Source organism: Acomys minous (assembly GCF_964271855.1).
Source record: "Acomys minous genome assembly, chromosome: 5".
Taxonomy (NCBI): Eukaryota; Metazoa; Chordata; class Mammalia; order Rodentia; family Muridae; genus Acomys; species Acomys minous.
In genome coordinates, this window is record NC_140494.1 from 53,143,453 (window position 1) to 53,156,705 (window position 13,253).

At 34.6% G+C, this 13,253-nt stretch overlaps 1 protein-coding gene across 3 annotated transcripts in view; it reads right to left on the reverse strand.

Moving 5' to 3' along the window:
- CDH9 (cadherin 9) overlaps window positions 1-13,253 on the reverse strand; it is an 80,745-nt gene that overhangs the window by 25,247 nt on the left and 42,245 nt on the right. For all 3 annotated transcript variants that reach the window (XM_084781818.1, XM_084781820.1, XM_084781819.1), the window contains exons 3-6: window positions 8,277-8,396; window positions 7,662-7,829; window positions 5,758-5,945; window positions 4,562-4,815 (exon numbers count right to left, since the gene is read on the reverse strand). In XM_084781818.1, coding sequence (XP_084637944.1) covers window positions 4,562-4,815; window positions 5,758-5,945; window positions 7,662-7,829; window positions 8,277-8,396 — 730 coding nt within the window. The remainder of the gene's footprint in view (window positions 1-4,561; window positions 4,816-5,757; window positions 5,946-7,661; window positions 7,830-8,276; window positions 8,397-13,253) is intronic.

The window sequence follows — 13,253 nt, forward strand, 5'->3', positions numbered from 1 at the left end:
ATTCAATGCAATCCCTATCAATATACCTACAAAATGTTTAAAGACATTGAAAGATCAATTCTCAACTTTATATGGAAAATCAAAAAAAAAAAAAAACAGTATAGCTAAAACAATCCTGTACAATAAAATATCCTCTGGAGCACTCTCCATTCCTGATCTCAAGCTGTACTATAAAGTAACAACAATTAAAACAGCATGTACCAGCATAGCAATAGGCCAGTAGATCAATGAAATCGAATCAAAGACCCAGAAATAAACCCACACACATATGGACACTTGATTTTTGACAAAGAAGCCAATCTATTCAATGAAAAAAGGAAAGCATCTTTAACAAGTGGTGCTGGTCTAACTGGATGGCTACATGTAGAAAAATGCAAATATATCCATATTTATCACTATGCACAAAACTCATGTCAAAGTGGATTAAAGGCCTCAACATAAAACCAGAGACACTAAATCTGTTAGAATAAAAAGTGGGGAAAAGCCTTGAACTCATTGGCATAGAAGACAACTTCCTGAATATAAAACACAAACAACCCAGGCTCTAAGGACAGCAATTAATAAATGGGACCCCATGAGGCAGAAGACACTGTCAACAGAATAAAACTAGAGTCTACAGACTGGGAGAAGATCTCCACCAACCCTCCATCTGACAAATGACTAATATTCAAAATATATTAAGAGCTCAAGAAATAAAACAACACCAAATCAAATAACCCAATTAAGAAATCAGGCTTAATTACTGTTGCTCTATAGTACAACGAGATCAGGTATGGAGATTCCTCCAGCGGATCTTTTATTGTATAGGATTGATTTTGCTATTCTGGGCTTTTTGTTTCTCCATATGAAGTTGAGAATTGTTCTTTCAATATCTTCAAAATACTCCGATGGACATTCTCCACTGTTGAGTGGAGAAGGAGATCTAACTTTCACACAAACTCTGGTGCCCCATATTTGAACATGTCCCTTGGACGGAGATGCCTGGTGGCACTCAGAGGAAAGATAATAGGTCACCAAGGAGAGACTTGATACCATATGAGCATATTCAGGGGGAGGAGGTCCCCCTCAGACACAGACTTAGGGGAGGGGAGGGGAGTAGGGGGGAAGTGGGAGGAAGGGAGGAATGGGAGGATACATGGGATGGGCTAACAACTGAGATGTAATATGTATAAATTAATAAAAATGTATTAAAAAAAAAGAAAGAAAAGAAATCAGGCTTAGAATTAAACAGAGAATTCTCAACAGAGTAATATCCAATGTCTGTGAAACACTTAAACATCCTTATTCATGAGAGAAATGCAAATCAAAATGACTCTGAAATTCCATGTTACACCCATCAGAATGGCTAAGATCAAAAACTCAAGTGACAGCACATGCTGGTGAAGATGTGGAGAAAGGGGAAAACTCCTTCAATGCTGTTTGGAGTGCAAACTTGTACAACAACTTTGGAAATCAATCTGGCACTTTCTCAGAAAACTGGTAATAGGTTTACCTTAAGATCCAGCTATTCCACTCATTGGAATATACCCAAAAGATGCTCCACCAAACAACAAGGACATACGTTCAACCATGTTCATGAAGTCTTTCTTGCAACAGCCAGAATCTGGAAACAACTTAGATGCCTCTCAGTCAAAGAATGGATAAAAAACTGGTACATTTACACTCAGCTATTAAAAATGAGGAATTCCTGAAATTTACAGACAAATGGATGGAACTAAAAATGATCATCCTGAGTGAGTTAACCCAGACCTAGAAAGACACACATATTACATACTGATTTATATTTAGACACTAGCCCAACATGGATGTCCCCTGGAAGTCTTCACTTAGCAGTAGATTGGGATAGATTCTGGGACCTCCTATTGGGACTCCAGGTGAGAGAAGTATGGGAGAATGGCGAAATAGAAGGATCCAGAAAGTCCTAGAAATCTACAAATAGGCCATTAAGGTTTCCGGATCTGGACCCAAGGGTACCTACTTAATGTACTGTACCAAACAAAGACAACACATGCATTAATACAAGACCCCCTATTTAATCTAGCCAATGAATGGCACTTTCTCCACACTTGTGTGGAGAGTGGAGACTGACTCTGACCTGAACTTTGGTGCCCTCTATTTGACCACTTCCCCTTGGTGGGGAGGCCTGGTGGCTCTCAGAAGAAGGGGAAGCTGGCTACCAGGATAGGACCTGATATGTTGTGATCATATGCTGTGGGAGGAGGTCCCCTTCTGTCACAAACCTAGGAGAGGGGAATAAGGTGAAAGGAGGAGCGAGGAATGGGAAGATATGTGAGGGGATAACAATTGAGGTATAATCTGAGTAAATTACTTAAATTAAAGCAATAAATTAAAATGAAATTAATGGCAGAAGAAAAAAGCATCCAGAGCAAGATAACCCAGACCCAAAAAGAAAATATGGTATATATTCCCTTATATGTGCTTATTAACTGCTAAGTTAGTGATAACTAAGCTACAATCTATTGACTCTGAATGGTTAAGTGTGGAGAGTCTCCCTAGCAGGAGGAAGTAGAGCTGATTTTACAGGTGGATTAGAATAAGGATGGAAACTGAGGGTCAAGTAGGATGGGGGAGGAAAGAGGGGGTAGAAAGAATGTGGGAGGGAGAGCTAGAATTGAGGTACATTGAGGGATGATATGGAAAAAGTGTACTAGAATATGTGAAGGTGATCCTAATGAAGTCTCCTAATATCGGGTGATACTAAGTCTCACCTGGCCATCTCTTGTCAATAGAAAAGGCACCCAGTAGTGGGACTGTGTAGCATTCAATTGAATTGTTGAATAAAGAGGGTCTCATGGAATAAAGAGGGTCCCTAGACTCCCAGGCTATTGCCAAGATAAGGAATTGTTCTCTGAATACTGATATCAAGGTCCCTTTGCTGAAGACAATGCCCACACAACTCACTGAACATGGAAAAGTCAAACTGCCCTCAAGAACCTTTTCACTCTTCAGCTCTAGTGCAGTGGTTCCCAACTTGATCACTGCCCCCTTTTGGGTGTAAATGATACTCTCATAGGAGTCACCTAAAACTACTGGAAAGCTTAGATATTTTATCGCAATTTATAACAGTAAAAAAATTACAGTTATGAAGTAAAACTGAAAATAATTTTATGGCTGTGCATCACTACATTATGAGGAACTGTATTAAAGTTTCACAGCATTAGGAAGCTCTGTTCTAGTGTCTTTGGAGCAACAAGATATTCTGCAGGTTACCAGAAAAGAAACTTTGAAAACCAACCAGCCACAAAAACTGTGTCCTACAATCTGTCCTTCCTGAAAAATATGCTAGGGCAATGTTGGCACAGAACTTGTGGAAGTAACCAACAAATGTCTGATTTAACTAAAGGTCCACCTAATACAACTGAACCCATACTTGAAACTACTAGGGTATCCAAGAGCTAGAGACTAGACAGTCCAAGGATGTAAGGTAATACCAAATACTCCAATTCTAAAAAGAAAGAGTATCAATAAATGACTCTCTTTTATTTTATGCTATATTCATAGATCAGTGCCTTATTCAGTCATAATCAGAATAACTTCATCAGGCTGCAGACTAGAGCAGATGCAGAGACTTAGAACCAGACATTACAGACAGAGAGAGTGTAAAGGAGATATGTCTATCAAATACCTCTGCTCTAAAGAAGTAAGACACACAGGGGATGGAGAGGCAGAAGAACAAGGACATCAAAATTAACTAATCAAGGCACATATGCACTCATAGTGACCAAAGCAAATCTGTCTTGATATTTCTTAATGGATAGTTCATAAAAAGTATTTAAATTTCAGAAGCACTACTTTCTGAAATGGTGAATTTATAAATCAAATTTGAAAATTATTATACCTTACTTTTGCCTTTCCTGCTGTTCTTACCTTATCTTTTTAGGAACACTTTCAGTGGATATGTGAACATAATAATAAAGTTATCCACCAAAATTTTGATATGTAGAATTTTATTTTCTATTCTTCTGAGATGAGACATGATTGACCATCTTTAGGTTAGTATGGCCTTAGACCTTGTCTATTCTAACACAGTATAGTTTCATAAATATTTATAAAAATTTACTATAAAGTTTCTATTCAAGACATTCATTTCTATATATTTATTATATATATTTTAGTATAAACCATCTGATATTTAGCTATTTATTAAATCCATTGTCTTTTAAAATATACTTATTGAACAACATAAACTTTTACATTGAATTTATTTAAAGAAAAAGAATTAATAAAATTATCACATTACTAATTAAGATGTTACAATTTGTGACTGAGTCTAAAATTTACACCTTGTCTATATTTTAGAAACTAGATTTTCTACCATGGGATAATTATTAAAATGCCTAATGTTTCCTTATTATTACTCTTGGTAAAGTATCATAATGTCCCAAACCTGGAATATTCAGAAGAAAGCAGAGGTGAGAATGGATGTTTAGGATGTATTTATTGTTCTGATTCACACAATTATACAACTTCAGTTGTGACATAAGTATTAAAATGGATTACAGGATTATACAAGTAAATAGATTTTTTTTCAAGTACTTACTTTATTATGTTGTTCATGGAGTCTGGGTCATATGCAATGACTTGTCCAATGATGCTTCCCTCTTTCACATCTTCATCCACTTCCATCAAGTAAGAGAGCTTACTGAACACAGGGGGCTCATCAACATCTTCCACAGATATCTTAACCATGGCTGAGTCTTTGAAAGGTCCAAGGTGTAAGAATCGAGGATCAGGGTGTGTGTTACTTGCATCCACTCTTAAAGTGTACAACATTTTCTTTTCAAAATCTAAATTCTGAGTTTTAAGAAAGTAAGAAATGTTAGGATACATTGGAAGACGTAGCAATCATTGATGATATGAATGTTTAATAAACTCTTAAAGTTAATATTAACTATTTCTAAGTAACTACCCCAATTATTGCCTAATGATTTTGTCTAATGAAATAGTATATTTGCTTTATGCTTATACAATATAACTGTAGTAGAATATGTAGTGAAGTGACATCCACTAGGCAATTCACTTCAATTTTTCTAGGCAAGTTAAATAAAGTATTATCTAAATAAATACTGATTATATAGCAGCATTATTAAAGTTAATACTATTAAAATAAGAAGATTGACTAAAACATACATCTAGAGTAATTTTCATATTTCATCAACTTGAATATTTAGAAAAGAAATATATAAAAGAAAGACAGGAAAAGTAAAACTAATTATTAGCTATATCGGTCTTTACATTGTTGCATGTCATTCTCAAGTACTTAATTAAAAATCAAGAAAATACACATAAATCAGATCATATGGCATAGGACCCCCTGAAACTTTGACTACTAATCCTCAGTTAGGAGGTGTCAAGGTCAATTCTAGCTCTTAATTTACTCAATTTTACATAGATCACCTCACTTACAATAAAAGATTTGAGAAATATATCAAGTACCAGTGATGGGTCTGTGTCTATTGTTTGTTCCACAAGGAAACACAAAGCAAGTACCCTTGAGTTTTCTTGGGGTCTGATTCTTGTCTATGACAAGCAAACCCATTTGAGCAGGAGTAGCAGTGTAAGTATCAGGAACAACGTATCACATATTTGAAGTGAAGTCAGTTTTTCTACTTTCTGTGAATGATGGACAGCAAATAAAAAATGATGAAAAGTAGATCCATCATTTTTTATATGTACTGAAAAGCAACAATAAACTAAAGAGCACTGAGTGAAAATAGGAAGACAACCAAGAGACACCTGTTTGACAGTTATAATCCCTTCCTGTGTATCTTTGTCAGTGATCACAGCAAACATGTCAGATCCTTCTCCTTCTGAAATGCTATATTCCAGCTCGGCATTTTCCCCTGTGTCAGGATCATTGGCTTTTATCCTTCCAAGATGGGTTCCAAGAGGCGCAGACTCCAGAGAATTAAATTGATAAGTGCCTGTAAATTAAATCATAGCTTCCTTCACTTTCAACTTAGGATGACACAAAATTTCTGTTCCTGTCTCAGCAAAGTGATTTAAATTGAGAGACATTTGCATCATATTGAATTGGATGCTGTCAAAAGTTATAGATTTGTGAGGTGGAAAAATAATATATAGAATTTGAAATTTTTTCAGATTCTAAATGAGAAGTATAATTTCCTAGAAGACTAAAAGGATGTTCAATGTTACTTGAAGAGAATGTGGAAGCCGGCTGTACGGATCCAGAACATTTAGTCTAACATCCATGAAAACAAGTTGCTTGTGTCTTGATTATGACTCTAAATGTTGCCACAATGCATTTCAAATGTATTTAGAATAAAAGAAGAAAAGTCCATAATTTGAGAAATTGCGTCTCTATTCTTTCATTCTAAGACAGTTCTAGAAATATAATTTTGAAGCCAAAATGTCATTATTATAGTTATTTTTGCTTATGTATGTTTAATTTTAATGTATTTAAGTAGTATATTATCCATGTTTAATACAGATTCAGACATATATCAAAATTTGTTCCTTTATAATGACAAACATTGTATTTGCAAACTGTTTATAAATGTGTAAATAAGAAAGTAAGGAAATAGAAAATAAAAACGTTAAACTAGGCTTCTGGGCATTTATTAAGTCAAAGAGTCTGTAGAGTAGCATGTTGAGTCCTGACAAAGCAGCATCTTAGGTAAATTGTTTTCACAGAACAGCCCAATATAGATTATCTTGCTGAGTTGTGAAGAAAGATAGTACAGAGTTCATTCCCTGACTTCATAGTCTAATCTCTTTCCAGTGATTTTTGTGGTTATGAATTGCAGGTTTTAAGTCTCACTGTGGGGCTTTATATTCATTTCACTAAAATTTAATGTCACAATCTAGCCAGTAAAACAAGAGAATTGTGAAATCTGTGGAACTTGTGAATACATATATATTCAATTTACTTCCTGGTCCAGAACTCAGCATTTAATCAGTACTATAGTGGATACATATCTTCTGTTACCATCCTAAGAGACAACATAAACTTCAGTATGAAAATTCATCCAGTTATACACTTATAGTATATTTTGAGAAACCAAATGGAAAATTGAGGTGACAACTGCAAGTGAATTTATTGATATTCACATTTCACTAATATAAATAACACTAAAATCTAACAGTTTGTTCTATACTAGATGACTTCAGCGTTAACATTGTCATAATCAAGTTTTCATGACTTTGTAAGTAAACCAAAAGAATATTAAAATGCTGCCAATTTAACCCACATACATTGCTTTAAAATAGATCTTGTTTTGAAAGATGATAAGACACCAATCTGTGTTTTAAAATTCATTACATGAAGGCTAATAATGCTTGTTTATTAGTTAGCTAAGAATTGTGAACAGTGTACATGTTGAAAGTAAACAGGCGGACTTTTGCGCCCACATTCCAACCCTGGGTGATGAGAAGAAGGATAGAATGGCAAGAGTCACTGTGAAGATATCAGCTTGAAAAGCTTTCTTGCTCATCAAAAGCTAGCGAAACATCAAGTCTCAAACAGGCCTCATTTTATTTTCTTATATACCTACTCAGGAATATGTATCATAACTTCTTATTAATAGGCTCTCAGCAAAGAGACTTAGAAATGCAGAAGGTCTAGACTAGCAGTGTGTTTGAGAACGGGCCCATGACACTCTCAGTACAGAATGCCTTACTCTGTGGAAACCGAGGAGGGTTGTTGTTGACGTCCGTGAGGGTGATATTTACTGTAGTTGTTCCAGAAAGACCTCCCATTTGGCCGCCCATGTCCTTGGCCTGAATAACCACTTGATACTGCTCCCTGTTTTCTCTGCTCATGTCTGGTAACGCAGTTTTTATGATACCTTTAAAAAATAAAAATTAAAAAAATTGACTTTTGAAATCAATGCCTTGCAAAATCCACAGAGGCAATGATGAGAGTCTACAAGTAACTTGATGTAAGTCATTCTGTTTTGTGCGTTTTAAAATTTTGATCAGTAGACTTTGCTTAAATTTTATAATCATTATGCTCATTAAGTTTTGAGTATATTTTATTCTGCAAATTATATTAACCTCTGTGAAATTTTGTGTCTCTTAAATTAAAACCCAATAAACAATAGCTAAAAGAGCTAAGCCCAATTAGGTTTCGTTAATAAAAGGACATTTTGTTTCGTTTCCATAAAATAACTCTAGAAAGCAGCTACCCAAAACTGACTGGATAGGTCTGAAAACAGAAAACTCCCTTTAAAAGTTGTGTATCAGACTGTATGATATAAAAGGAAATAGACTAAGGAAGGCAGAAATGTGTTTACCTGATTCTGGGTCAACCGAAAAATACGGCTGCCCTTGCAGTATGCTATAAACCACTTTGGCACTGTTCCCGTAGTTGGCATCATCTGCATCGGTGGCTGTCACTTGTATAACAGATGTACCTATATCCAGCCCACCCCAAGCAGAGACATATCAATTCTTCTAAATAGTCTGCTATTTTAAAAGCCATATTCTCACTACTTTTCTTAATTAAAAAGTAATTGTAGATTTACTCTTTACTATGAAAGCAGGTAATATATATTGTATTTCTTCACAAAGATTAATAGAATTTAATGAATTGAACAATTAGTAGAAATATTGTGCTGAGGAAAATCCTTACTAAATACAGCAACATTGATTCTTTAATACCTTTATCGCTAAATGAGAAGGCATAAAAACAAATTTAACCTTTTGAAACCTCCTGTTTTTCTTTACCTTAGTGAACCGTGATTATAAACACAATGAAACATAAAGAGGTCTTGCTATGAAGAACCAACCAAACAAACAAAAATTAATATTACAGAATGTCAAAAATCTTGAGTTCAAACATCAGAACTAAGCACACACGCCAGCAAAATAGTCGAAAAAGGAATTGAACTATATTCTTCTGTGCACATAATATCAGACATTTACTGTGACTTGTAAATCCATAAGGAGTAATGAATTACTAATCTTTCTCAAAAGTTAATTTATGAATTTCATTTTGTTGTATTACTAATTTTATTTTCTGCTAAGATAAAAGTAATTCAGATATTTAATTTGTAAAGCTAAAGACAATATTCTATCCTACTTTAACACTTTTAAAATGTTTTGTGAGGTTTTTTGCTTTGGCCCCTTTGGCTTTCTTCAGAAGCCCAAAGGAAACAGACCATGCTTATTCATGTTTGGTTAAATGTGTGGATTAAGGAATCAAACTGAAACATGCCTGTGTAATTCCCTTTAGCCTGGGAAGATCACCTTTTCTCTGCTAGGCTCCTCCACGTTCATTAACGTGATAATCAGAGAGGTGAATTCTCCCCTTCCTAAGCTTTTGTGTTTTAGGGATTTCAGAAATGAGTGTGATGATTTCAAACAGTGCAGAGGAAACCAAAATATCCTTTTAATTAGATGTGAAAAACTTAGTCTGTGTATGTTAGACATGAGTTTTGTTTTTTCTCTTTGCATTATAAATTCTCTTTGGGCTTGAAAATGTGGAATATTATTCAATATTCCAGCCCAGCTTCTAGTACCATGGTACAATCTTTCTCTGGACTGACTAGTGTAGGCTGTGCAGATTGGCAGGAATTCATTTGTATTAATACTTAATCCCTGTGGCACATGTATGACATATGCCCTTGGGCCACATATCACAGATCCAGTAAAGCGACACGAAGAAAATTAAAACCAGCTAGTCTGAGTAAATATCACCCATTCTAAGTGATTTTCCCCAACAGACTGCTTAGTTAGGGGTTCCTTGTTGGTTCCATAGACAGTGTGTCTTTAAAAAGGATCTCAATTTGCACAGGAAGCAATCAGAATTTGACTTAGCTGTGAAGTTAACTATCAAGGAATGCTAGCTTGAAATTCACTACAGTGGAGAGGACTAGAAAGGTATTTTTTGCACTACAAGTCAGATCATATTTAGGGTTTGTAAAAAATATGTTTCTCAAACCTAAATATTACAGAATAGAAAGTAGCCTGAAAGAAAATTAATGCAATATAGAAACTCAGTATTTGATAATTATTAATAATTGTATCAATGATAGTTTTAAAAATAACATTTAAAATAGTTATTTTTGACATTATATCATTTTATTTTAAATAAGTTATATATAATATATAAAAATTTTAAAAATATATATATTATGGTTAATGTAAGAAGACAAGTGACCTGAGCATATACATGATGGAGTGATGAAATAGTAGTACATTAAATATCAAAGAATATTTACCAGAAAGAGCAGAGGGAGGAATGTTATATGAGATAACAGAATATATTTCAGGACAAAAAACTCTATTTTCAACAAAGGGAAAAAGATTAATGTTTTATAGTAAAAATCAACATATTTGATAGAAAAATATTCTTTATTTTGCCTGAATGTTTGTCTGTGACTACATATGTGCCTGGTTTCCTAGGAGAGCAGGAGAGGCAATGAAATACCTTGGGACTAGAGTTATAGAGTGACAAGACACTATGTGGGTTTTGGGAATCAAACCCAGGGCCTCAGGAAGATGAATGTATGGTCTTATTCCTGAGCCATCTTTCCATCCTGTATTCTGTTATTATAAAAGGAAGTGAAAACCAAACCACTGATACTAAATTATTTAGGGCAGTGTAAACTGTGTAGACAGTGTTTGTCTGTGTGTGCGTGTGTGTGTGTGTGTGTCTGTTGTCTATACCTCTGTGTGTGTGTGTGTATGGGTATCTGTTTGTATTCATATCTGTGTGTGACTGTGTGTGTATGTGCATCTCTTTCTGTTTGTATGTATGTTTGTGTGTCTGTGTTTCTGCATCTAAGTGTCTATGTCTTGTGTCTGTGTTTAAGTGTCTATGTGTATATCTGTGTGTGTGTGTTCAAGGAAGTCTATTTATGTGTATCTCTCTGTGTCTTTGTCTGTGTGTATCTGAGTGTCTATGTGTGTATGTTTGTGTGTGTATGCGCCCAAGTGTTTAGGTCGGTGTATGAGTGTCTGTGTGTTTGATGTGCCTCTGTGCATAGGTTTCTATTCTATGGGTGTGTGTTTGTGTGTCTGCTTGTTTGTGTATCTGTATGCTGGTGTATAGATGTGCAAATAATTAATAAAAAAAAGAGGCCTATTAGGTCTCTAGGTGAGAGAAGCATGGGATAATGGAGAAATAGAAGGATCCAGAGGGTCCTAGAAACCTCCAGGAAAACCATTATGATGGGCAGGTCTGGGCCCAGGGGTCCTGCTCAAATGATGGCACCAGCCAAGGACAATAAGTGCATTAAACTTCAAACTCCTACCCAGATCTAGCCAATGGACAGAACATTCTCCACAATTGAGTGGAGAGTGGAGTCTGAATTTCACATGAACTCTGGTGTCCCATATTTGACCATGTCCCCTGGATGGGGAGACCTGGTGGCACTCAGAGGAAGGATAGCAGGCTACCAAGAAGAGATCTGATAACCTATGAGCATATACAGACTGGGGGAAATCCACCAGTCACAGTCATAGTGGAGGAAAGTAAGGGCAAAATGGGAGGGAGGGAGGAATGGAAGGATACAAGGGATGGAATAACAATTGAGATGTAATATGAATAAAGTAATAAAATATATTTAAAAAACAGAAAAACAAAGTAAAACAAACAAACAAAAAGAGGCTATCAATTTGAAAAAGAGAAATGAAGGTATATGAAAGTGTTTTGAGAAAAAAATCAAAAAATGGAAATGATGTAATCATATTATACTCTCAACTTAGTAAATTATTTTAACATAATAAAGTAATGCTATAAAATTTAAAATATATGACAGTACAAATAATTCTGAACAAATTTTCTAATAATCAAATATTTTTGTCATCTTAATCATGCTTATTGTATTTTTATGTCTGGAAAACCAATAAAAATAAATAATATTAAAATAACTTGCAAAATAATTTATCCAGCAACCATAATTTTACATCTATTTTCTTCTCAAATGTAAGTTCATAAAATGCCATAACATACACCTAAATTAGCTTAATGTCAGGAAAATATAGGTCAATCCAGCAAATTATAACAATCTTAATTTATTAGAAAAATATTTAAGAAATCCCATCTACTCTATGTTATACAAAGACAAAGATTTTGTGATATCAGAAGCCTCCTGGATTTTTTGATAAATCCATTTTACTAGAAATGATCACAGAACCTCAGTTTCTTCAAATAGGTGAGCTTACACAATATAGTAACTTCGTCACAAGTTCTTGGATCCTCTCAACAGTCATATCATGAAAACACTCCCATCAAAGATGTATTTACTATTTCTTATAATTTCTATAGGCAAATATGCATTATTATATTACATATATTTTGACAAATATTCAAATAAGTAAAGTTAAAAATAGAAAAGTGCATATCTGTTTTGGGTTGGGGGGCATTCCAGACAGGGTTTCTCTTTGTAGACTTGATTTCCTGGACTCCCTCTGTAGATCAGGCTGGCCTCAAACTCACAGTGATTCACCTGCCTCTACCACCCAAGTGCTGGGATTAAAGGTGGTGTATATCTTACGTATGATATATTCAATAAGTATCACCTTAGTGATATTTTATAACAATCTTCAATTTTTATTGCACAATGTGATTAATACATATTGATAAAATTACATGTATTAACACATATACAAGTAGCAATTTTGTATATTAATGAATGGTGTTTGAAATTGGAAGAATCTCAGAACAATGAGAAACTGCTGTTTCCAGTTACCATGGACAGCCAAAGACCATTAGAGTGAAATACAAAGATACACAGAAAAAAAATCTAAAGATCTTAACATAATGCAACAGGTTATTTGATCTTCTTTCACTTGTTGAAGTATTCTGAATTATGAATTTCTTAATAACAGGATGAACTATAAAGTTATATTTCACACTCTTAAAAAACAAGGCTGTTATGATAATTGAATGGGCTAGTTATGTGGAAGTAGTTTGTCAAACACAACAAACACTTCCACTTCTCAGTTTAAGTTGAGAAGAGCTGCTGGCACAGTTAGCTCTCCCTTCTTAAGAAGCAATGCCTTCTCCTGGATGTTTAGTCTGAATGACAGAGGAGCAAGTGTTGATCCCAATGGAATCAAACAACTTTACTCAGTCAGTTATAATTAAAAGGAGACATTACTACATTAATTATTGAAAATATCTGGAAAGTAGTTGTTCTGCTAAAATAAGTTTCTAGATACAGTTCTCATTTTGAAAGAAGGAAACATATAATCACGTGCCTGGAAAGTTCATAGTTAAACTCTGAGAGCAAATATGCTATGCACACAGGCTAATGGATACT